General features: G+C 52.9%; 1 protein-coding gene across 1 annotated transcript; it reads right to left on the reverse strand.

Annotated features, from left to right (window-relative positions):
* Positions 1 to 1,616: 1,616 nt before the first annotated feature.
* On the reverse strand, positions 1,617 to 23,449 carry IGFBP5 (insulin like growth factor binding protein 5). Its single transcript, XM_079923721.1, has 4 exons — positions 22,223 to 23,449; positions 7,947 to 8,176; positions 7,532 to 7,651; positions 1,617 to 6,337 (listed from the first exon to the last, which is right to left on the reverse strand). Exons 1-4 carry the CDS (start codon positions 22,554 to 22,556, stop codon positions 6,206 to 6,208), a joined length of 816 nt encoding a protein of 271 aa, XP_079779847.1. The 5' UTR covers positions 22,557 to 23,449; the 3' UTR covers positions 1,617 to 6,205.
* Positions 23,450 to 26,303: the final 2,854 nt, after the last annotated feature.

The raw sequence follows: 26,303 nt of genomic DNA on the forward strand, positions 1-26,303 counted from the left end.
GAATAGCTGACCATGCTTGGAATGGGAGAGGGGGATCTTCAGATTTGCCATGCGGAACCCTTGAGGGCGCCCAGGCTCGGAGAGGGGCTTCAGTGGATGGAGGTGAGACCGTGGAGTTGAGAGTGTTTCTAAGAGTGTGGCCTTGGACCAGCTGCCAAACCTGGGGGTGAGGTTGGGACACAGCAGACCCCAGGCCCCAGCCCAGTCCTACCGGCTCACGAGGCCCCCCAGGTGAACATGTGGTCAGCAGCGTGCTCTGGGCCCCGATGATGAACTGTATAGGGAGGGGGTGGGCCCAGGTGCACAGCAGCCCGGAGCCAGGTCCCAAATGACGTGGGTACCTGAGCGGGATGTCCAGAGGTGAGGGTTGTAGGAGTAGGGGGCGTGGTGGAGTGGGCCTGGGGGTGGCATGGGCCCTGAAGGGGGAGCAAGTCTGAGAAGAATCCTGGCCCACTCCTGCCCCCCACCCACCCCAGGCAGTACGTGGATGAGCAGCTGCCCGCGGAGAGGCCAGGAGACAGTCCCGGGGCAGGTGATGCCACGTGGCCTGACCTGGACCACACGGCCTTCCTGCGTGCCACTCTTCCTGTGCCCGCCCAGCACAACTCATCAGCACTCCCGCCCAGGAAAGTGAGGAAGGCCGGTCCGTCTCTGGCCTCCCAGCGCAGCTGTCACACCCTCCAATCTCTGCCGTCACTGCCGGGCGCTGGCTGAACGGCTGCACATCTGCAAAGCTGTGTACGGGCCCCGTGGTCTCAGGGAAGAGAGCTTCAGTGATGCTTCCAAAGGACACATGCCCAATGACAGGCCAGCCCCTTGCCAGGCAGGGACACTCCCAACGTCTCTGCTTTGCCATGTGACTCGGACGGGGCAGGGCACCGGAGGGGGGGGGTGTCCGGGTCGGGCAGAGTGGAGATGCCCCCAACTCTGTCCCCCTGCTGTGCCCATGGATGGAGGCCCTTGTTGGGGGTGGTCAGGGGGGGTGCATGAAGGGCAGTGCCCTGCTGTGGGCTCGCAGATAAAGAGGGGACATGGAGATGAGGAGAAGCGGCCGGAGGAAGGAAGGGCGGATGGTAGGACAGTGTAGGAATTGTGGTCCTTACGCCGCTGGAGGGTTGAAATCAGAGTTACTAGCCATTTCATAACTTTCCTCTTCAGCGGGTGGAAATGGCAACGGGGTGCTGGGCAAGAGCAGGAGGTAGGATTCACCTCTGCCAGAGGTTCCCAGGAGTTGAGCACTTGAGAGGAACATTCTAGCATTGCCTTCCTTAAAGTCCTCTCTGAGGAGAAGAGACCCATCATTTGCTTAGGAGTTGATTAAGATGGCTTTCTTTAGCAGCGGGAGCTGCGATTAGATGGTAAAAATGATAACAGTCCTAGTGCTAACGCTGCTGAACCTGCAGGACCACCCTCCCGCCTAAGCGCCTTGTGTAGGGAACTCACTGAAAGGGTTTCGGAGAGATGGAGAAGGGGGCACCTGGGTTTGGGTCTGGGGGCCCCTCTGCAGGGAGCAGGCCCTGGTTTTGCCTCCACCTGGTCCTCTCTCCTTCCCTCTGTCCTCTCTCTCCCTTCGCCTACCTTCCCTGGACCCTCGGAGGAAGGTGACGCAGGCTAACTGAATGCATAACTTTATTAAATAAATGCTTTGTCACGACAAAAGACAAAGATCAAGGAGTAACATAAATTATAAGTTGAATAAATAGTATACAGCAATCTTCACTTTTTTAATAAAACGTGAGATCCTCAGGTTTTTTGTTTTGTTTTTTTTTTGTTTTTCTCGTTTTTTATTTCCTTACGTACAAAACACTAAACAGGAGGCGAGCTCTTCCACATTCAGGTGATTTTTTCCCCCCGCTTTTTCTTTTTCTTTTTTTTTCCACAAACAGGTTTTGTTTGTTGGTTTTTTGTTTTTTTTTCATCCTTTTCACCAGTAAAGATTATGAGCATTTATTAACAAAAAAAAAGTTGAAAACAAAAAAAGAGAATAGCGCTATGGTATGTATGTATGTCAAATTATAAAGAACTACAGTAATATGTGCTGTGGTTATTGCTGTCTAAAAAACAAACAAACCGGTAGGCAACTCGGAATCTGAAGGAATCTTGTCTGACAACTGTCTATCCGTGTGGGCTACTGTGTGATGCTGGTGGTGGACGGTCCGGGACTCAGGCTGGTGGCCGAGGACCAGAGAGGCGGGGTGAACGGGTGCAGGACGGCTGACCCCCCTCACCTCCCCTTTCTCCCATCCAAAAAAAGTTAAAGAGAGGAGGCCAGAGTCTGTGGAAATGGCTAAACTATATATTCCATTAGAAAACCAAGAAAGTATGTTTATAAAAAGACACCAAAAGCCTATGAGAAAAAAAAAAAGTGGAGAATAGTGCAAAATAAGTCTTGCACTTTAGTGGTTTTAAAAATAAAGACAGTACAACGCCCAGGTTGCTGGCCGGTAACCTCCGTTCCCTTGGCCCACTACCTCTCAAAATAGAGCCTCCTTTCTCTTGGAAGCCAAATCTGTCCTCTCCGAGACCAGAGGGTTGCTTCTCCTTGGCCCACTCCTCTCTGCAATTGTCATCTGAGCTGGATCCCTCTTGGGGGCTAAGTGGATGGAGGGGGGGGCACTGCCCCAGTTGGAGGGGGGCTGGGCAGTTGCTTGGTAGCCCTGTGGCTGCTGACGAGCTGGGCAGTGGGAGAGTGGTGGTCCAGGCCCGCCCCCCCGGAGGAGGTTGGCCCTGCTGGGTTACCATGGAGACCACAGCGGTGGTGATAGGGAAATGGGCGAGGGGACAAGGGATGGGACCACACAGGGCCTCCCATCCTCCCCCTCCGTGTGGGGGCTAAATGTCTCCAGGCCTGTCTGTCCAGGCCTGGCTGTCTGAGAAACTTTCGAGTCTCTTCCGTCCCAGATGCCCTGTTTTGCCCCTGTGCGTGGGGCCGCTCTAGGGGCAGGGGGAATCAGTCCTGGCTAGGCCTCCCTAAGTGACCTGGCAGTAGAGGCAGACACAGGTCTTCACTGCCAGAGCGAGGCATGAGTCAAAGGGGGATGGGGAGAGACCTCCTGTTGGCGCAGTGGGCCAACGTTTAGACTTGAGGCCATAGAAAACCCAGAGCCTAAGGCCTCTGGGTGAGCAGACAGCGGCCAACAGGCAGCCTGGGGTCAAGAAGGTCCCTGCTCCGGGACTTCACAGCTGGCAGCTCACCACACCTGCCTTCCCGCCACCTCGCCCAGGGGAGGGCTCACCTTCCTCAATGTCTGCCTCCCCATGGGCTCCCACCCTGGGCTCAGGCCAGACCTCCCTCTGTCTGAAGGTCCAGCATCCTCTAGGGAGTGGCCAGCTGACCGGAATCCTCCCCCCGCCCCGTCCTCCCTGCAAGCACTAGAGAGAGACTCACAGGTTTGGGTTAGTCAGTGTGAGCTTTGGAGGCCTGAAGAGACGGGTGGCGTTAAAGCAGGTCCCAATCCCCCACCTTACGGCTGACGGCAAAGAGCCCATGGAAGGAGCACAGGCCCCTGCAAAGTCCAGTAAACAGCGGGAGGAAAAGATAGCCCCTCTCAGGAACCAGGAACCAGGTCCAGGCCTTGGGGGGTGGGGAGAGCTCTGCAAATCCCTGGTTCAGTCTTTTCTTAGGGGGAATGACCCCCCAGTATCCACTCGGTAGGTCCCAGGTAGACGACTGATCATGATGCAAAGAAAGAATGGGCGGAAAGAACAGTGAAGTGGGAAAGGCTGACGATACTGGCCTAAGACATTGAAATGTGAATCGGGGGCTTGGGGACAGTTGCGCAGAGAGCTGGGGCACGGTGACACGACAGGTCAGGGAAGTCCTCACGGCTGCCAAACCCCTCAGGCCCTTTGTCCTGCGAAGATCGACTGCCTCTTCCATCCCAGCCAACCGTCCTGGCCAGGGAAGCAGGAGACATCCCCCCAAGTTCCAGAGCTGCAGGCTTTCCACTAGCTGGAGTGTGTTTGCTCCTTAGCTATCCCTCTTCACCGTCCCCAAGTTAGATGCTGGTGTGGTCTCCACGGCGTCGTGTCATCAGGAAAGAGTAGAGAAAGCTGCGTTCACAGCGAGAAAGGGTCTCCTTCGCCATGTCCAAGACCCTTCTCCTGGCCGGCGATCTCCATCCTCAGAGGGCAGCCCCAGGGCTGCCCACTTGTTGGGGGGAGTCCGTGGAGGATGGGATTTTTCTTGGTTCAAAGTCTGGCTGTCAAATGACAGCACCCCAAAACACACATTCCCTGCTTGTCCTGGGCTTTTCCGCCATCCTCCACCCCAGGACGGAAGCCAGAACTGGCCGGAGTGGATGAAGAGCTTGAAACCCTCTCTGGCCTCAGTCCCTTATTGCAGGGTGAAGGTGGGCAGGTGAGCACATAGGCTTGTCCCTTCCAAACTATGGCTGGTCTCTACTGATCCTGTTTCTGTCCAGCCGCTACAGTCTAGAACCCATCGAAAGTTACCCACCTTCCCTGGATCCAAGGCCTGGATTAAGCACATTTCTCTCTTACAACCTGTTCCCCCAACTTCCTCTCTCCTTCCCCTTAAATTCCAGAGGCATTATCAGGTGGGGACCCAGGGAAGTGTCTTTTGGCTTTGTTCTCTTTTCTGTCGCTTCGCTCCAAAGCTAGAGCGGGACAGTCAGCCCCCTGTCTCTCCAGCTCTCTGCCCCTCGCTTCAACTACTCTGGCCTGAACAATCACTTTTACTGTTTCCCCATATTTAAACCTTTCACCTCCATCTCCCTCTTTGCCGTCTCTCATTTCAGTCTCTCTCCTGCTCTGCCAGCGTGAAGGCTGAAAGAGGCTTTCCAGAGGCAGGCTCTGTCCAGATGAAACAAAAAGGCTGGGCAGGACCAGGGGGTCGAACTTGGACCTATCGGGTTCACTGGGTCTGGGAGTCCAGAGACAGTGACTTCCCAAGGGTCTAAAGGTGAATGGGATGTCCTGGGGAGCTCGGTGGGTGCACCGCTGGGTGTGCTCATCCACCTGGCTTGGTGGTACATGAACACACACACACGGGAAATCACGAAAAAAATCCAACACTGTGTCCCACAAAGGGTTGAGTTTGCCGCTGCTCATGGGAGGCAGGCATTATGGGTTGTATTACAAGAAGATGGGTTTTCTTGGTTTTCCCAGAATAAGGACGCTCTTCAATGCCCCCAGAGGAACTACTTGGAAAAGTTAATGCAAACCTTTGACAGAAAGGAAGGAAGAAAGAAAAAAATCAAGAAAATAGATTTATATGCCTATATAATACTATATGGAGCCTTGTAGATAAATACAAGCCCACTTTTTGTTTTTCCAGCCTATCCTCCCCCACAAAGGCTGTGCTAGCTGCGAACTGGATGCAATGAAGGGCTGAAACTACAGGCTTCGTTCAGCGCAGAGTTTTAGCCGCCCTGGAAGAACCCATCTTCCCACTATTGGGGGCGTGGATTGATTTCTCAGAGTCTGCAGGGGGAGTGAGATATGCGCACATACTTCATATTCATGGATCCACTTAGGGACACCTGCCTGTCTAGTATCACTCAGTTATGAATTTGCTGTGTGTTGAGAGGAATGGAATGCATTTTAGGTTTTGTAAATTTGAGGGAGAGAGAACAGTGTCGGGGTGGGAGGAGAGGAAGGACCCGTCGAGCCGTGCAAGCTGCTGGCGGCAGGCGGAGATTGATCCAGGAGAGGCACTGACGCCTGTTGTCTTTTCCTTTCTCCCCCTGTGACCCATCCAAACCGGGCAAATTCCAAGGGTGTCATCGAAGGCCACACCTGGGGCTGCACCCGCTCTGCCCAAGCGGCTCCCCACCTCGGGCCGGGGCTGGACGTAAAGGCGGCTGCTTCCGGCCCACGCTCTGCTTTTCCTTCTCGTGACTACTCGTCCTCCCCTCTCTCACACACATCTGCTTCCCTCCCTTTTCTTTCTCTTGTTCTTCCTCTCTTGCCCTCCCTGTTCACTCAACTTGCCTCAAAAAGAAAAACTTTTTTAAAGGGGGGGGTGTCTCCTTAGCTTTGTGCATCTCCGTTGTTGCCGTTTTCAAAGTTGAGACCTTGCCAGAGATTCCGAGGTCCTCAGTTTCTTCAAATAGTTAGATATATGTATTTTCTTCCCTTAAATGAGATGAAATGAGTGGCGTCCTGGGGTGGAGGGAGGCACTGACTGGAGTTGGGGCTGGGGGGGTGGGATGGGGTGAGGGAAAGATGGGGAGGGGACGCGTCACTCAACATTGCTGCTGTCGAAGGTGTGGCACTGAAAGTCCCCGTCCACATATTCCATGCCTGGCAGCTTCATCCCGTACTTGTCCACGCACCAGCAGATGCCACGTTTGCGGCCACGGGAAGGCTTGCACTGGGGTGGGAGAGTGACAGGCAGTGAGGATGGCTGTACCCCGAGGCTCTGCTCCTGCCTGGCCCTTCATCCTCCCTGCCTCAAGACAGATCCTCACCCCCGGAGAGTTGAGGGAGCTGTACCCAGCCCTGGGGGTTCTGGTGTCCACACTGCATGGGCGGACGGGGGGGAGGGCGGGGGGGAAGTGCTGATTTAGGCAGTCTTCCCTAGGCTAGCTCCTACGACTTTGTTTCATGTCACCCATTCAGGGTCCTCCAACTTGGTATTTTCCAGAGAATGATATAACCTGATCATGATCGTGATGATGAAAATGATGATAAATTAAATTGTTCAATAATAGTAATAATAGGAGGCATCGCTTGTATAGCTGTATCACATACAAGGCACCGCCTAACACTTACTATATTGTAGGTACTGTTCTAAGTACTTTATAAAGATTAGTCCATTATTCCTCATAATCATGTGAGAATAATAGGTAAAATTATTCTCCATCTTACATGAGAAACTGGAGGCAGAGACATTGACTAACTGGGGTAAGAGGACACAGCTAGTAAACAGGAGAGCCAAGCACTCACGCAACGCTTTCTGGTTCTTGACTCCTAACCTAGAGGAGGGATGCCCTCATCAGAGTCATCTGGGAGGGCATCTGTTAGAAATGCGAGTTCTCAGAGTCTGCCCGAGACCTACCATCAGAAACTCTGGGGTGGGACCAGCAATCAGTGTTTTAACAAGACCTCGGGGTGATACTGATGCCCTAGGAAGTCTGAGATCACTACCCTAAGGTAATGTGTACTCCTTAACGGGCTCAGATGACTGCTTCATCAGCCGTTGCCCAAAGGGTAGCCTGGCTGTGAATGGGACACTAAATGATTTCAAGTGGTATGTGGTTAAAACACGTTTTAGAGTCATGTATATGTATATATTTACGTGTGCCTATCAGAAAATAACACATCCAACGTGTGACGTGACGCAGTGACAGAAAGTTTCCTTTTTAGATGAATTCATGTATGTAAGGTGAACCATTAAAACGTCAGTAGATTATAGTGTAGGAGGGAATGGGGACAATCACGACTGTGATGAGTGCAAGGATTTTGGAGGTTTGGGACAAAGTGTTGTTAATGACAGAAATCCAGGCATTTAGAGGTGGAGGTTTCTGGCAAGCGCCCTGAACTTGGGGCTTGGCACGGGGCGTACCTGCTTTCTCTTGTAGAATCCTTTGCGGTCACAGTTGGGCAGGTACACGGCACGGGGCACCATGCGCGGGCTGGCTTTGAGCTCCTGAAGGGAAGCCTCCATGTGCCTGCGGCAGGGACCCTGTGTGCGGACAGGAGGGGTGAGAGGCGTGCCAGGACCCGCGGGAACCACCAGGACGTGCAGAAAGCATGGCTGGGGTATGGGGGGGGGGGCGTGGTAAAGGGTCCGTACGGAGAGTCACCGCCTTCCGTCCCCAATACCTGCCACCCAAGGTCTCCCTCCGCCTCGCCTGCCGCGCCCCCTGGGCGTATAAAGTGCTGGCACGCACGCTCATTTAGACGCGGGCTAAGGTGGAAAGCTGGGGCTGCGGGGTGTGGATGCAGAGGCGGATGGGGAGAGAATCCTTGAGACTCACCTGCTCAGACTCCTGTCTCATCTCAGGTGCAGAGATGACCCGGGGGTGGGCGGTGTTCTCAGCTCCCCCCACGAACTTGGACTGGGTCAGCTTCTTTCTGCGGTCCTTCTTCACGGCCTCGGCCTTCAGCTCGGAGATGCGGGTGTGCTTGGGTCGGAAAATCTTGGGCGAGTAGGTCTCCTCCGCCATCTCGGAGGTGGTCGGTTCCTCGTGCTCGCGGGAGTCTCTTTCTGCAGGGAGAAGGGGGCTGAGACCCAACCGTGCAGAGCCCGAGGCTCGAAGGATTGGGGTGAGGGCACGGGCTCTCTGCCCTCCTGGACTCGTCCAAACTGGGGAAAGCAGGGAACTGAGAACCAGGGCACGAGTCGACACTCGTGTAAGTGGTGGGAAATCCGGGGCGACTTCATGGGGTAGGAGAGTGTTGGAAAAGTCAGGCTGATACAGGAGGGGACGTCGGACAGGAGGGAGAGGATATTCTGGGGACGGGGAGGGCGAGGGCTGTGGGAAGGGGCTTGCTTGTTGGGGGGCTGGCTAAGTAGATGGGGTGGTGGCCGGAGGCGGGGCTGTGATGTAAGAACACATTCTGGAGACCTAGGCTGTCGGGGGAAGTAGGCGACGACCAGAACGTGGCCAAGAGGCCAAGTCCATCCTTTAGTGTTTTCGGAACTGCTGGAGTTGAGATATATCTGGAGCCGGGAAACCAAGGGCAGGAGGGTCCTGGGGTGTCTGGACGGGCAGGGGGGTGGGACCATCAGGCAGAACAGGAAGAGGGGAGCTGGGAAAGCCAGAAATGTGGGGTCTGGAGGGGATCAGTGCCGGTGGCTGGGGGTGACATGGAAGCCCGGGGCCTTGCTTCCTTCTCAGAGCTGGCTCTGTGCTCTGTGCCCTGGGAGGCTGGGACATAACTCAGCTCCAGGCCAAGAGAGGCAGACTGCTGGCTGCGGGTGGAGTGGTTATATATAGCAGTGACTTGGTGACAGTCTATATTTAGCTGACTTATGACCTTTAAAGAACTAGGACTTTGTTCATTTATTTGTCGATCTGTTCATTCCAGCCTCCGGCCTTTTCTTGGTTCACAGATTTCCATGAAATTCTCATCTCACAGGCGCCCGTCTCTGGGTCCCTCCTCTCAGCGCCCTGATCTCACCAGCCTAGGCAGACCCAGGGCGGGAGGTCTTCGATTGCTCTTCCCAGGTGGGCAGGATGCCCAGGGTGAGAGCAGGTGTAGGGCAGGGGGGTTGCGGGCAGGGAACCCTGTCTTCACTGCCCTCTTTTCTTTTCAAATTCTAGAAAAAGAAAATAGGGCTTTGGGGGTGACCCTGAATAACTCAAATAGACTGAAGAAGAATCCGGTTGTCCACCCTCGCTGCTCTCACCGGGCTGCCCCGGAGCTGAGATGGCAAGGCATGGGTTGGGAAATAGAAGGAGAGGAATCTGAGGAGGTGGTGTCGAGGAGAGGTGCAGGGAGGGAGCAGTTCTGTGAGAGGACACTGTTTGGTGTCCCCGGGGCAGGAGATTTCAGCCCAGGGGAAGTTCCAGGTGTGTGTTAGGAGAGGTATGTGGAGGCCTGGCCTAACCTGGTCAGGATGGCAGGTGGCAGGAAGCACCCAAGCACCTGTTTGTCTCTTGGCTCGGGATTTGTCAGATTTAATCAAATAGGTAATCCAGTCCTTAAGCCCCGGGCAGGGAAGTGCCCCACCCTAAAGACGCCTCCAGAGGTTCGCAGTGTCCTGGGTGGCGGCTGATTTGGGTATTTAGGAGAGGAAGGGAAGTAGTTTCTGGAGAAGAAGGTGTGAGAAAGCAAATGACAAAGCAGTGGGCAGGCTCTCCCTGAACAAAATTCAGTACCAGGATCCCTGTCCCCTTCCGGCCTTTCACTCCCTCTTCCCAGCATGTCCTGCCCTGTGCTCTGACTCTATCAAAACCCATCGGGATGATAAATCAACAAGGTGATGCACCTGGCAGGTGGAATGGAGCCTTCCGGAGATTAGCTAACAGAGTGATGTTTTTGGCGTAAACCAACTTTTCCTGGTTGTGGGATTAGCTAGGATGGGGGTGGGATGCAGGGTGGAGCAAACTGATGTGGGGGACTCTGTGCAAAGTGAAAGATTAGGGCTCTGTTATCTAGTAATTCAGGCCCAAACCTGAGGCCCAGGTCTTGAGGGAGGGGGTGAGGAGAGGAAAAGCGAACCATTGCCTAGTCACATCTTACTGAGTGACTTGACACTTCACTCAGACTCTCTGGGCATCCCCAAGCGCTCTGACCCTCGCTTGAGCAGTGGGGGAGGGGAGAGGGCAAGAGATGGTTGCCATTGAAAGGCTGGGAGCATTCTGGGTGTGCATGGCCACACGCCTTCCCCAATCAAGATTGTAACCAGGTGAAGGGAGGGGAGGAGGGCGAGAGGGCTGGGTGTGGGACGCATGGAGGAAGGATGAGCATCTCCTTTGGGGGCTGCTCTGGCCTGGCCCAGAGGGAAAGCAGACTGTCCACAGGGGCACCTGTGGATCTGGGCTCTTCATCAGGAGAGGTCCCCGGGGCTGCTTACTCCCAGTGGCTGGCTTTTCCAGCTCCCCGAATCCCTCCAATCGTCCGTCCCTGTGTCCACAAGTACACGCACCCATCCCAGCGGTTCTTAAAGATATCTGGGGTGGGAGTGCCACCCACCTTCTTCTGGTCACCTGTTTTGGGGGCCCCCTGTCCCTTTGGTCAGAGGATGTGATCCTCCAGATGCCGTTTCACCTTCTCTCACGGAGCTTCTCTCTCTGGCTTTGGTGGTCGTGGAAGTACATTGGCTAATGCCCACCCTCCCCCAGCGTCAGCAGCCCTTCTCAAGACTCTTCATATTTTAGGATCTTTGAGAAGTGCTGTGGCTGCCCTTAACCTTGACTCACCCTTCCTGGGAGGAGGATAGGGCTGTTAACAATGGTTCAGGAAACTTTGGGGCAATTTACTTTGACCTCTCTTGGTCTTATGTCCAAAAGTGTTAGCTTTGAGACTAAGCAAGGTTGATACTGGAGAACGAAGTGCCTTCCTTAAGGAACTCAAAGTACTTTTGCAAACCCTCTGTCCTTCCCCTGGCCTCACCAAGGCCGGGTTCCTGAGGGCGTACCCTCCCCAGTTTGCAGTCTCTTTGGCTGTTTCTGAAGGGCAGACTTAAAGTTTTGATGTGCCTCCCGGGTTTCGGTGCCACTTAACCCCATGGGACCTATTACTTAGGCAGCGGGAGAGTCGAGTATCAAAGATACTAATCAGGGTCTTGCGGTCACCTGTAGGCTCCAGAGAGACAGTGGAAACTTGGAGCGGAGCCAGGGCAGAGCCATGAAGATTAAAGGGCTGGAAAGTAAGACTGGAGCTGGGATGCCAGAGCCAACTAGCCCTACTCAGCTGCTTTGCAGCTGAGTCATAAATAGGCTTGCAATTTTGGAAGGGTTTAAGTTTTAGATAAAACAAGAAGGCACAAGTAGACTGGCAGCTCCTGAACTGTTGCATCCAAAGAAAATGGAGCAAGGTTGCAGAAGGGATTTAGGTGGGATATAAGGGAAGTTGCCCTGCACGTGAATAGCAATCTAGGGAACTTAGCAATGCAGTAGGTTCTGGAACCCAGTCGACCAGCATGTCAATACCTCCATACGGCCAGTAGGTGGCGGAGGAGACCGATGGCCGCAGAACACGTCCGTGGCGCTTCCTTGTAGGGACTGTAAACAATTTTAAAATCTGGAATTTGTGTGCCTCCCTCCCCTACTTCTCTGACAACCACCCCAATCCTCCCCTCTTTGTGTGTCTGCGGCATGCATGGAAAGAGTCAGGGAGATGGACATGCCCGGACTGGGAAGGACCCACGGGGGGGGGGGGTCAGGGTGGAGAAGGCAGGTGTGGGGCGGGGGCAATGCAATCAGTGTGTAACCCCCTGCTGTTTCTTTAATCTGCACCTGAAACACGGTCAGGGAAAGAAGGGAAACAGATCGAGGACTTCCCTTCCTATCTCTAGATGTTATTTTGAAAGGATTCTGCAGAGAGTGGGCAAGGGAATGTTCACTATTGTTCCCTCCTCTGGGAAGCTGTTGAGGCAGGGCCCTTTAACTCCATGATCTATCCAACAACTAAGGAAGCAAGGGTTCTCATATTGTCCCGATATTTACCTTTGGATAACTATGTGATTCTCTGCTCTGTTCTGCCCCCAGTCCTGCCACCCGGGCTCTCTGATGCTCCCAGCCCCTGCAGTGTTAGGGTCGGCAACTCAGTTTCTCCTTCCTTCATAAGGCGCTGTGCATTCACACTGATGCAGCAACATCCACTCCCCAGGGCAACACGAAAACCTGCCTGAGGACTGTGCCATCCTCATGTCCCAGTGAACCTTTTTTTTTTTGGCCACGCCATGAAGCTTGTGGGATCTTAGTTCCCCAACCAGGGATTGAACCAGGGTCCCGGCAGTGAAAGTGCTGAGTCTTAACCACTGGACCGCCAGGGAATTCCCCCAGTGAACCTTGAGTGTGTCTGGGTGCAGGCCCAGCCAGTGTGGACCCAGAGGCATCCCAGGGCGGGCCCTGCTCCTCACAGCACAAGTGCCAATGCATGCTCCCTCCCCAAGGCCCACCACGGTCTCCAACCCGCCCTCTCACTGTAGTTCTCCCGCAGGCGCGGGGTGCTTTAGCAGCAGGACCAGGTACTTGCTCTTAGGAAGCCTTCTCATCCCACCTGCTCCCCGAGCCCAGTGATGGGGCGGGTCCAGTTGGGGACCTTCTGCTTCCTGCAATCGAACCTTCCACCCTAGGGCTGTGAGTCCTACCTTGGCACCATTAACAGCCTGGGCCCAGCCTGGTGTTTGTTTCCCACGCTATCTTGACCTCATAATCAAACTTAGAGAAAATGGGTGGACCAGATATTGTGACTTCGCCTACGGAAATTGAAGAAGCTGAGGTGTACTCGGAACTCGCAGCTCAGGAAGGATGTGGGGCTTTGCCAGGCCACTTGGACCTGGGAGTAGTCTCTTTTCCTAGCCAGAAGACAAGAGGGGTTCACCCAGAATCTCTCTACAAAGAATGAAAAGGGGAGCTGGGTTTCCACTGCCTCTCATTCTAGCTGCCTCTGTGGAATTCAAACAGTAAGCTTCTTAAGGGGAGAACTTTGTCATTTATCTTGGTCTCTCCAGCCTATGGTCTTCAATAAATAATCTTTAAATGGAGAGATGCGTGAATCTGCTCACGAGACAGCGCAGGAGGTCTAGGAGCAGTTCTGTAATGCCAGCGGCGGCATGTTAGAGCTCAGTGGATACCCTGAGGGGTCATGTCACCCATGCACCTGCCTTTAAACACAGGAGCTGCTGCAGAGGGAACAAGGCGGCAGGGAGGTGAGCCTCACAGGAGCGGGAAGAAGTAGGGTCCCCTGGATTTACTGGGCTTCTCTGATCTAAGACTGTGCTGTCCAATACAGTTGGAATGAATAAATATTAAGTCAGATCACAAACTCAGCTTCTCAGTTGCTCCAACCACATATCTGCTACTCAATGGCCACATGTGGCCAGTGGCTACTGTGTTGGACAGCGCAGATCAACGACACCTCCATCACTGCCGAAAACTCCCCTGGGCAGCTCGTCCGAGGGCACTGATCCATGCCTGGGTATGGCTGGATTCTCCGTGCCTCCTCTCCACTTGGCCTTGTTTCCTAGCCAACCTGCAGTCTCCTGCTCTTTGCTACACGTAAGGCTTCTGCGAAAATGCTGGATCAGCTGCTCACTGTTTAAAAACATGTGAGACGTGTCTCAGTCTCCTGAAGTTTGACCATTTCCCAGCTGCAGATGCCAAGAGACTCAATTACACTGTGTGTGCCTTTGCATAAAGAAAAAGGGGACGGGGCAGTAGGGAGGGCTGCAGAGCCTTCCAGGGGAGCTGCCCCGTCCCCGCTCCTACCCGTAACATCACTGACCAGAGCCTACCTTGCCCCAGTCTCTCTTGGAAGACTCTGTTTTCTTTTCCTCTGTGGTTAGTAACAGACATGCATGTTCTGGGCTCTTCTTCACCTGAATTATGGGCTGAGAAGGGAAGGAACACTGACTTCCCAAGAGGAAAAGAAACCCAAACGACTGTTACCCTAAGGAACCCGTTGCAAGAAGGGAGGAGTTGCAAAAAGACACTGGAGGGGAGGCTTGCTGACCTGGGGTACATGGCAGAGGCGGGGAGCAGATTCAGAGAGTTAGTGACTGGACAGAGAGAGCAACAGGCTTAGCCCCCTGAGCTCCTTTACAGCCCCCCGCCATTTCAGGCCAGGAAAACCAACGTGGGTATGTGACATCTCTATCCTGAGCACAGAAATAAAGACACCATAGAGCAAAGCAAAGAAACAGAGTCAGGAGCCAGACTACCAGCCCTTGACCTTCAGTCATCCTTCTTGGGAGGAAGATGGGGCTGCTAACCGTGGTTCAATAAATCCTGGTGCAGGTGTACTTTGACCTCTCTTAGTTGCTTCCTCTCCTCTCCTTGCCTTAGTTTTCTCATCTGAGTCATGGGGAGGATGACAACAGCCACTTCTCCATAGGGTTGTGAGGATTCTATGAGCTGCTACGTGCTAATGAACTCTCAGCGTAGGTCTCTGCCTTGGTAGGTCTCTGTTGCCTCCCACCTCCCTTGTTCCCATCATCAACTAAAAATCTGGTTGCTGTGATATGTGGCTGACAGGTGCCTACTTGTAGATCACAAGATCTCAGGTGCCTTGGACTGAAGAAAGGTCTGCTGGGAAGTGATGGCTCTACCTTCATCTCTGGGGAGACTGATTGCCAACCTCAGGTGAGAGGGGCTTTGCCCAAGAGCTTCTGAGGACTGCTTCCCACTTAGAGAACTCAGCCTGGGAGTCTGTCCTTTGTCTAATCCCATTCCTTCATGCTGCATTAAGGCACTAGGTCTTTTTACCTAAAGATGGAGAGAGAAAAGGTGACCCACCACCTTTCCGCAGTGTAGATACGGCAGGTGTCAAGTTGGTGACACTTCCCCAGAATGAAAGGCTGGGGTCCCACTCGCACATCCTCCACTGTAAAGGAAGGATCCTCCTTATTTTTTCTCCCTGGGGACAAACTAGGATTCAGGGCCATGACTCTGGCATACGTTTCTTGATCCCTGGGCGGCAGCTGGTGATAAATTTACCCATAAGAGATACACACTTATGCGCAACTCCCAAGATGAGTGTATCCAGCCATCCAGTATCTCTCTAGACTTGGGGAAGGCACATGCTCAGTAGAAACGTCTCTATCTCTTTCCTATATACACCCCAAACCAGAAGGTAATGGAGGGGTGAGGTGGGGGGCAGCCTTGAATGGGGGGAAGGGGAGATGAGGAGAGGCAGGAAGTGAGGGACCATTTCTCCGACCTGGCCACACTCCCACTGGTGACTTATCACGGCCCATTCAGAACAGCACAATTAAGTAGCCAAATTCCCTGAAAAGTCCTGTATGACCAGAAGGGGGCGGCAGGGAGCGGATGGTTTGAACACTTTTTTTTTTTTTCCCCTCCCAACCCTGGTTCCCCTAAGAAGAGAGACTTGCTAGGGGTCAAACAAGGGAGTCTGTCCTGTTTGGCAATTAAAGCTCAGACTCTTTTCCTTTTTGACTTCTTTGGGGCAGGAGGAGAGTAGAGACAGTATTTCCCTTCTCAGGTATGGGAGGGGCTTGCTGGTGGCCTCTGCCCTGTCCAGTTCGGTGGCCACTAGGTATATGTGGCTTTTGGCACTTGAAATGTGGCTAGTGGGACTGAATTTTAAGATTTATTTCATTTAAATTAAAAAAACATCCTTGGTTATTGGAAAACTTTTGAGTATATTTAGGGCAACTCAGGTATACGAATCTACTTTTTCAACTGTAAATCTTATGAAAACTAAAAATACAGATCAAGTATTTCCAATGAAAATTTGGTGTTTGAATTGAGATGTGCTGTAAATGTAAAATACACTTCAGATTTCAAAGACTTAACATGAAAGAATGTAAAATATCTCATTATAATTGCTTATTTTGAGTATATATGGAAATTATAATATTTTGGATATGTTGAGTTAAAACATACAGTTAAAATTATTAATTCCACCTGTTTCTTTTTACCTTTTTTTTTTTTTAAAAAAGTGACTCTTAGAAAGTTTGAAATTACATATGTATGTGGCTTGTATTATATTTCAGTCGGACAGTGCTGTTCTAAAGGGTGTGGAAGGAGAGCCATCTTCACTGAGGTGACAGGGAGACTGGGGAGCAGCTCCCCAGTACAGCTGTAATGGTACAGTCTACCCAGTTCAGGATAATAGGGGCCCATGTAAAACATCTCTGCAAACCAGCAGAGGTCATATGAGGCTAGGTTCTGAGTGCAAATTCAATCTGGGTTTTGCTTCAGGATTTGGTAAGAGAAGGGCTGATCTCTGATGGTTTAAGTGAGGGATCAAAAATAAGATAACCTATTTACTTTAAAACACCCCCCAGGGCTCACCTGGTGGTCTAAGCCGGGGGTCCCCAGCCCCCAGGCTGCGGACCGATATTGGTCCGTGGCCTGTTAGGAACCGGGTCGCACAGCAGCAGGTGAGCAGGGAGAAGGCAAAGCTTCACCTGCCGCTCCCCATCACTGGCATTACCGCCTGGACCATTCCCCCTCACCCCTGCTTCCGGTCCGTAGAAAAATTGTCTTCCATGAAACCGGTCCCTGGTGCCAAAAACGTTGGGGACAGCTGGTCTAACCTATTGGGAAGACAGCCTTATCTGCCTCTTTCTTAAGAAACCCCCAAAGGAGGAGCTGCACCAGCAACCAGGATGTATGAGGATGGCTCCCAGCAATTCCTCAGATCAACGTGAGGCCCCCAGCTGTAATCTGGAGGGTTTCCTCTCCTCTCTTTCTGGAAGAGCTCCCACATACCTGACTACGTTCAAAAACCCGGTGACCTTCTCTCTCTCTTCCTTAACAACTTTTGTGGCATGTGGTTTTCTCTCTTTTTCTTCTGATGCGCAAATCCCCCAATCACTCCCTCACCCTCATCCCACCCCACCCGAGCTCAGATCTCATCATCTTGCTGCTCGGCTCCATGGAAGCCCGTGATGGTGGAGGCTGGTTGCCATGGGAAGCCGGCCACTTCTGTGCCGTGGGCTCCTTAGAGACTGTGGACCGCTGCCTAGCCAAGGAGCAGCGAGGGCCTGCCTGCCTGCCTGCCCGCATCAGGACAGCTCCCTGTCATTCAGGAAATGAGGTTTGGCACATGGACCTGAAGTCCTGACTGAACACACCACCCTCCTTGCCCCCATCCCAAACCACTGGCTTAAGCCAGCCTTGCTTGCAAGACCGTGCAGAAAAAGGGACAGAACGGGGAGGGATTGCAAATAAAGGGGTACTGCCTTCTCCACTTTGGCGTCACTTCACTTCTTCCCCTCAAATGGAGCACTCCCAGTTCTGAGCTCTTATTTCATCCTCACAACCCGCCCCCCCCCCCAGCTCCTCCCCCCGCCCCCAAAGCTATGGGATGACAGCCTCGGGTGATATTTGCCAAAGACCCCATTGCAGGTTAGACCAGACTGAGGCCAGAGACCTAGTGACTTAAGGAAGAAAGCCAGGGAGAGCGGAACGGAGGCCTAGGCTCAACACGATTCTAAGGCTGAGTTCTCGCCCTGGCTCTGCCTCTAACCCTGCGCCTAATTCTGGGCTAGTGACTTGCACTTAGGGCCTCAGAGTCCTCATCTGTAAAATGAGGGCCTTGACTGCCATGATGCCATGATCACTGCGGGTTCCTTCCAGCTGTAGCATTCTTTGGCCAAAACCCAGACAATTCCTGGAGAGACTCTCGGACCTAGCTAAGTTGAGTGGCCAGGCAGGAAAGGCTACTTTGCCTCTCATAGAGATTTCCAGTCACTTCTCTGGATTTATATTTAAGAAGGAAAAAAAAAAAAAAAGACATCATAACAGATATCATGGCAAGAATTGGAGCTTGAAACAAGAATGGGGGATTCTGTGGATATGGGGAGAGGGGACCAGAAGCTTAGAACTGGCTTTTTTAATTTGCTTATTTCTTCCTGCAGATATGTAATAAATCTTATTTTTTGGAAAACATAGTCCAGATTACACTTGAAGGATGGTCTCTGGGGGTTGCAACTTTTGGACCTACCATAGTAAAAATGCAAAACAAAATCTCAAACAAAACCTCACCAAACAGCCTCCTCCCTCTTCACTTCTGCTTCCAGTGGGACCTCATTGGTACCTGGTCTGTTTACGGTGTTCTTCCAATTTCTGGAGGCAATAGACCTGGAGTGTGGTGGCCCTTCTCCAAAATTTTATTTTCCATACATTAAATAACTGAGTTTCAAAGACACTGCTCAGGTACAAAGTAAAAACTTTAGATAACAAAAATCACCTTCTTTTCCTGTTAGCACCTTCCCCCTTACCCCACCCCCCCCCTTCCCCATTAAGGGGACCAGGGTTTCTGCTGGGATTCCTGCTCCCATGCCCTTTGCCATGACCCTCATGGTGACCTCTGGCTCCTAGGTCAGGCTGGTCCCCCCTCTGCAGCTGCAAGCCCACCTGCCTGCTCAAATCCAATCCAAGCCCCAGGACTAACGCACAGCTGCTCCAAGTTAAAACTGAAGCCCTCAGGGGAAGGCCTTGGAGTTGGGGGATGGAGAAGGGGGTGGGATGGGAGGGAGGGATAAGAAAGGGGTCAGGGTGGAGGTGGGGAGGGTAGGGGGAGAAGTGGAAAGAAAATGAGCTCTCACTGTGGCCAACTGTGCTTGCTCTTCCAGTCTGAACTGACAAAGCAGAAAGAGGGGGAAGGGAGGGGAGGGGGAAGGCAAGAAAAATCAAGTTAAAAGCACCCTCTCTCGTCTTCCCAGCTCCCATTTTGGTTGGCTCAGGGCACAGCCAGCCTCTTAAAGACTTGTTTCAAAGGGAGGGGATACGGGTGGGAAAGGAATCTGTCTCCTTCAGTTTTCCGTGATCTTGTTCAACCCAGACAAAAATTTGGCCAATAAACCTAACTCTGGAACTTGATTTCAACATGGCATTTGGACCAGGCTGAGAATGGAAGCCAGGGTGCTGGAGGGCCAAACCCCTCAAAGAAGCAAAGGCGGAATTCATTTTTATTTAGGTAATTTTTCTTTCTTTCCCAGAAGCATATTTTCTGTTCTTCCTCTCTTATTTCTAAATGACAGAACTGAAACCCAGAACCCACTTCTCCCTGTATCCCAAACTTAATATCTCACAGGCACAAGAGAGATCTTCCAGACCCGGGCAAGTATGTGCGCCAGTAAAGCCGCAAGGCTCCTTCTCCAAACAAAGCTGAGAGCAAAGCTCGGTCCTTCCTTGACTCGACCCAGCTCGCCCATATTTATTGAGCCCGGTCCAATAAATAACTCCTGTCTCCCGCCTCCCTCTAGCCCTCCCTCACATTGCCCTCTGTTTCTATATCTATCTTTGCCCCTGAACTGGCCAGAATAAAATGCAGGGCCTGGAGCGCTCCCGGCACCAGGCTCGCGGGCGGACGCCCTCTCCCGTTGCTCAGCAACGCGCCTAGCAAAACACCAGTCCCCTCCCGCCCTCCGCTCTTCCTCCCAGAAGCTTTGGCTGCCTGCCATCTCGCTCTCCTCAGCTCCCCATTTCTGATTCTAGAAATGCACTTTTTTTTTTGGTTGGAAAACCCCCCTAAATCTCTCTCTCTCCATATATTTTTTGATATATGTGCATATGTATATTATCATCTATGTCTGTATCTAAATTTGGGGCAAATCCAAGTTCGCACTGCTGGTATCGGTAGGGAGGAGTGGTGGTGGAGTGTCAGGGGGCAGTAATTTTGCCTAAAGGAGCTGACACTCTCCTCCCTCTCTCTGTTCGTTGAGCTCTCTTTAAGTACCGTCGCTGCACCATCTCCAACTTTTGGGGGACCCACCCAGTGGTTTTCGGGCTGAAAAGCTCTAGCCAGGAGAGCCCACTCCCATCCCATCCATCCGGGAGGAAGGCGTCAACTCCGGCCACCGGTCAAGGGCAGCCATCCAGCGACTACAGTGGGTTAGGCACCTGCTTTAGGCGGGTGGAGTCTTCCAGAGGGATGGGGATGGGGATGCGGGAGGGGGAGGAAGGCTGCTCCGTGTTGGTCCAGAGGCACCTTGAAGGTGGGGGCTGAGGAAGGGGCTGCAGAGAAGTCTAAAAGGCATCTTGCTTGGGACAAAAGCGTGTGTGTGTGTGAGTGTGTGTGTGTGTGTGTGTGTGTGTGCGCGTGTGTTGGGTTGAACTGGAAAGTTGGATGCGCCCGTTTGCTCTCCCAGCAGCTGCGCGCGCGGGCACCTTCCACACCAACCACATCACACCAACCATACGGTTGGGCAAATAAAAATGGGGCCAGAAGGCGGCTGAGCGATAGCTTGCATGCTTTCGATGTGACCGGATTGTTACCCAGAGCGCTCGCTTCCAAGCCAGGAAATCGATTCATACCCCACCCCCGACCCCGTGCTAAGCTTTTCCAAATCCACATCCCACAAGATGAAGGCGAGGGGGACCGCCTTTGAAAAGTGGCTCTTAATAAAAATAACTTCACAAACCGGCCTCTGGGGCCTCCGGGGCCTGCACGTTGCTCTCTCTCCCTTTTTGCAGGCTGCAGTCTGGAGAAAGACTACCTCTTGCAAAGCTGGAGGGACGGCCTCCTGCGACAGGCAAAACCTGCAGGGTTTGTGAGCATCCAGGTCGAACCCAGGAAAGGTCTCCTGCCTCTTCTCAAGCGCCAACGCACTCCTTTCTTACACGACAGTGTCTGTAGTGTGCAGTTAAGAAAACTCACGTTGGGGTGCTCGTAATGGAAGGGGATAGGAGGTAAGAAGAGCATTGTCCCAGTAATAAAATACTACACAGAATAAACATTATTTAGCTAAGTCTGAACCCCTTTGGGAGAGGACCGATAACGACGTCTCAGAACCCAGACTCTTGTGTAGAGTTCATTAAACTTTTGCTAAAAATTTAAGATCAAGTAACTTTCCAAAAGGAAACCCAGTCTAAGGGGCGCAGAACTGTTCTGATTGAAAAGTAGAGCTCTGTCAACCTTTTAAACCCGAGACTCCTGGCACTGAGACTTTGGGGGCGGGGCAACCCGGAGGCGGGGCTACTTGGAGGCGGAGGGGAGGCTCCGGGAGCTTGGCTTTTCCGTCTCCGCCCCCTTGATTTTGCATTCTGCGTTTCCAGGGCCCCTCTTCCATTTACACCACGCCCACTTGTGATCTGGTTTGAGAGCTTGAGGGGCAACGCGGGAGAGTGGGCGATTAGCACTGGCGGGGAAGCTGTGATGTCTGAATTTCATGCCTCTTCTGGCTTCCCAACCCTGTATCCACCTTTCTTCCTAGGTAAAATCTGAACTGGGGCACGGGAAAAGGAGTTAGATTCGGGGACAAACACCAGCCCTGGAACACCAAACCCTTCCTTCTTATCTCTTTCCATCACTCCCGCCCTCCCCCACTTACCGCCTCACCACCTTCCCGCCGCCTCTGAGCTTGGCTAAAGTAATCTTTCCTTTCCAGGGAGGAAAAACGGTATTTTGCATTTCAGTATGTTGTATAATTGACCGCGGTCAATCCGATCGAGTCAAGAGCAATGGGTGTGCACGTGGGAGGGGCATCGAAGTCCCCACCCAAAAGGCATTAGCTACCAAGCGTGCGTGCGTGCGTGTGATATGTGTGCATGTGAGTGTGCGTGTGTGTCTGGTGGGGTAGGAGAATAGAAACGTCAAGGAGGGACGGGGGGTGGGTGGGTAGGGGGCTGGGAAGGACAAAGGTGGAATTACCACAGAAGACCGGTGACGCCTCTCTCTCTCCAGGTCCCCAGTTAAAGCAATATTTTAACAAAAGACATTATTTTTTTTCAAGTTCAGGAAAAAAAAAAAACCCCAACAAACCCACCCCACAACATATTGGGTAGATGGGGGTGGTGGAGAGGGAGTTAATAATGTAAGGTGTACATTTTCGGACTGGAGATTCAGTACCTGGGGATTTGGACCTGGAGACTGAATAGGATCTTAAGAGTCAGTGTTTAGTCGAGGGGGGAGGGGTGGGGTGGAGGAGGTGTGGGCAGGAGCGAGGAAAAGAAGCGAAAACAGGGAGAGCCTCGGCTAGACAGTAACCCGGGTAGCAGGATCGGCCAGGGTTCCAATCCCGAGGGGCAAGGACCCTCCCCGCCCTCCTCCCGGGATGCACCCAGGCTCTAAGCCACTTGCTGGGCAGAGCGCGCCGGGCCAGCCTGTGCCGTGTCCCCCGCCCGTGCGCCGCATAGCTGCCTGGCACACTGAGCGTGCTCACCGATCTTGGCTTGCTCGCGGTAGCTCTTTTCGTTGAGGCAAACCCCGCGGCCGTGCAGCAGGGCATGCAGCGGCTTCTCCTCGTCCTGCCGGGGGAGGCAGCGCAGCCCCTGGGCGCAGCGCTCAGTATAGACGCCGCACGACTGCCCCTCGGCCAGGGCGCAGGTCATGCAGCAGCCGCAGCCCGGCTCCTTGACCAGCTCACAGCCCAGGGGGCTGGGGGGGCACATGGAGAGGGCTTTCTCGTCGCAGGGCTCACAGTGCACGAAGGAGCCCAGGCCCTGGGCCGGTCCCGCACAGGCGGCCAGAAGCAGGAGGACCGCGGTGAGCACCATCTTCTCCGAGTCTCCCCCTTTACCTGGGGCGGGGCAGGAGCGCGAGAATGAAGGGAGAAGGGGGCCAAGAGGGCGCGCGGAGAATTGATTTTTCTTTTGAAAATTTCTGGCAGGTAGAGCAGGTGGCCTCCGCCAGACAACTGCAAAATGTAGGGAGCGATGGAGGGCTGGGGTGCCTGCAAGCAAGTCTCAGTTGCAAAGATTACGGACTTGCAACAGGTAGGGGAAAAAAGAGCAGCGCCAGGTGCACGCAGAGGGATCGGAGGCGGGAGAAACAACCCCTCCCCAAGCCTGACCTGGTCAGAATTGCGGGGCGGGGGCCAAAAATTATTCACCCCAAAACCACCACCGGAATAATGAGATCGGAGGCTGTGGAGGAGGGGGTGCGGGGGGAGAAAAATAGATTCGTCTTCAAAATTTTTGTTTAAAATCTCCAAGTGCACCCGGTTCCTTTCTAACCCTCAGCTGCCAGCGGCGCGCGGCTGCCTCGGAACAGGTAAAAGGCGGAGGCTGCAGCCGCGAGGGTGGGGGGAAAATGTGGAAATAGAGAAAAAAAAAAAAAAAGACCAAATCCAAGCCCTTAACACCTCTTTTCTCCCACTCTGCCAGCACCTCTTCGAAATTCGCAGGTTCTGCGTGAAGCCCGAAGCAGGGTGCAAACGGAGAAGGGGGTGATGAAAAGGAGGAAAAAAAGAAAAGAAACAAAAAAAAAGGAAAAAACCCACACCGCTTTGCAGCTCTTTCCTAGCTCTTTTTCCCCGGCAGAAGTTTCCAAAGAGACTACGGGCTCCGGTCGAGCAGGCGCTTTTAAATAGACGGCCCCTGGCTGCCAGCCAGTTTGTAGCTGCAATTTGAGCTCCCCAACACCCAACCCAGGCAAGGATGCCAAGGAGTACAAACTCACACGGGGTGGGGGTGGGGAGAGGCCTTCTAGACACACGGGGGCTCCCCTTCGCCGCCCGAACAGCGCCCTCCTCTCCCGGAGTGGAGAAAGGGCCGCAGGGGACGGGGCTCGGACTGCCCAGAGCGGGCAGGAGGCGGGGGGCGAGTGAAGGAGAGTTCTTCGCAGCACGGTGGATACAATACGGAGTAACCCGTCTCCCGGTCCCTCCCACCCCTTAACTAGCCAAGGCCCAGGCTGGAGGGAGAAGTATTTTCTTATTAGCCAACTGGATATATACAGTGCCCAAGAAATTCTTCCTTAGCTTTGGGAAATGGCTGGCTGCTGGTTTTTGAGTGACCAAGTAAGGTGTGTGTGTGTGTGTGTGTGTGTGTGTGTGTGTGTGTGTGTGTGTGTGTGTGTGTGTGTGTGTGTGTGTGCGCGCGCGCACGCGCGTGTGTGTGTGCGCGCGCGTGCACTCTCTGTCTCTGTCTCTCTGTCTCTCTCTGTCTCTGTCTGTCTCTGTCTCTCTCTCTCTCGCATGTATGTGTTGGGGTGGGCGTTAGTGTAGGGTGGCCAGTGATGGGTGGTGACTGAAAAGAAAAAGAAGGAAAAGAAAAACTGAATTTCCCCCCTAAAAATCTGGGGAAGGGGATTTAATGTAGTGTTTCTGTTGCTGGCGGAGTGACTGTCTTTGGTCACAGGGTGAAGAAGTGGCCACTTTCCTTCAGTTACACTATTAGCTCCGGGCAGCTGTGTGTGTGTGTGTGTGTGTGTGTGTGTGTGTACTTGCTCGAAGGGACAGTCATAGCAGCAGCCTGTAGGCAGCAGTGAGTTACAGAGACTGGCACTGCGGAGGAAAGCTAGGTCTGAAAATCTTGCCTGGAGGCCTGAAGTGTCCTGGTGTGGGGTTGTCAGAGGGAAGGTAGGCAGAGTGGTCATCCTTCCCCTCCGGGTTCTTTGAAAGGGGTATTTCCATTGGTCAGGGCCGCATCCCTGGAGGGACTGGGTGACAAACCAGAGGGACCCACTGTTATGAGGGACACTGGTGCCAGCAGGCACAGCCTAGGAATCGGAGCTGACGTCACCACAGGACTTGCCGATGCCGACCAGGAGCACTGTTATCCCTTTTGGAACCTCATGTGATCTATGGGGACCCTAAGGACCCTTCTTTCCTAAGTAAAACGAAAGAGAGCTGAAGTCTTCAAAGAATGAAGGTGGGGCTTGTCGTTTTCTCCTGCACTTGGCATGGGTGGGTCGTAGACTTCAGAGGCAGATCAGAGACAGCTGGGCAACTGTTGCTGCCCCACTTGGGGGAACTTGCGGTGGGACTGTCACCCCTTTACATTTCTCTTCGTCCCTCTGGAAGTGCTCTAACTTCCCTTTGGAGAAGGGGCTGCATTTCATGAAGTTTGCCACTAGACTGCACCCTCATCTATGATAAGAATTCCTTCTGTAGGGCTGCTTTGAAGAAAATATTTCTCTTGCCAGTTTGGTTCAGAAGCATCTCGCTCTATGCTGTTAACACCCCCAGATCCTGATCTCTCTTCCCACTTATCTACTTGCCGAAAGGCACGTTTAAAAGTCAAGGCAAAAGTTTAAAGTTGTGCTTTTGTTCGTATCGCCAGAGGGGCTTTAGGTGTTGGCTGAGAGACGAGGAGCTGTGTGTAATGATTAAAAAAAAAAAAAAGCAAGGCTCGTTAACATTGCTTCTCCTCTGTGTCTGGGGCTCGGTAAGGTAGGCACAAAATTAATATTCAAAACTCTGGTTGGAATATTTGAAGAGTGAGGGAGATCACGTATTACTTTCCCCTTTGTGTCAAGTGCGGACAGCGTGGCGTGTGTGTTCCAGCCCCTGATCCTATTTCTGCAGCCACTCCGCAGCAGAGCCGGCTAAGGCACAGTGGTAGCATTTCAGATGAATGGGGAGATTGTGGCGCTCCTTCCAGAGAAACATGAGTTGCCTAGTTCCAGCCACCCTCTATTCTGAGGGAGACGGCCTCAGTGACACGTCTTTTTGTCTAGCCGACTTCCAGTGGCTGGAAAATAAAATGTGTGAAGACGGGTAAAAGGGAGAGGGGGATGATTCATAGAGAAGACGAAAAGGGTAGAGAGAAAGGAAGCCAGAGCTGGTCCATGGGGTCTGGTGGCAGGGAGCCGGGGAGAGGGGGAACTCTGTAAGTCTGTAGACATTAAGTGACTGTCTGTATTTCCACTTAGAGACGGGCTTATGTCATGAGGGGTTGAGAGCTGGCTGATGGGAGCTCAGGTAGGCTCCCTGCGAGGGCTTAAGAGAGAAAGAACGCTCAGTAGCCTGGGATTGTCTATGGTAATTCGGTCCAAAGATGGGCTCCTGGCTGGATGGGTTTGCCCCTGAGAGCCCATAATTAACGTCTGACGGCAGAGTGGGAAGGTCTGTTCCAGGATGTTGGATTATGGAGGGTGCCTAGGAGCCTTTCTTTATTCCATTTCCCCCTCGCCTCTGTTCTGAAGCCCCAGATCTGTTCACAGTCACCTTTAGAAGATTGCTTCCAGAAAAAAAGTCGTTTGCGTCAGTGAATTTAGTTTGGGGGCTGGGGGGTGGCTCACTTATGCCTGCCACATTCAAACGTCAGAGGCCGGGGTCCCTTCCCTCTTTCTCTGCCACAAGTTTCCCAACTCTGCTTCCTAACTCTGGCATATTCCAGCTTTGATGCCTTTCAACCACATCTTTCTTGGAGGAGTAAGAAGTTAAATATTATCCACTTGTGCCCAGTTCCCCAGAGATCACCCTTTTCCATTCCTTTAAAAGATTAACCGCATATTTCAAGAAATGCAACCCAGTAAAGATTTGTGCTTTTATATGGACAACTTTTCCAAGGGTACAT

Source organism: Stenella coeruleoalba (genome assembly GCF_951394435.1).
Source record: "Stenella coeruleoalba genome assembly, chromosome: 6".
NCBI classification, from domain to species: Eukaryota; Metazoa; Chordata; class Mammalia; order Artiodactyla; family Delphinidae; genus Stenella; species Stenella coeruleoalba.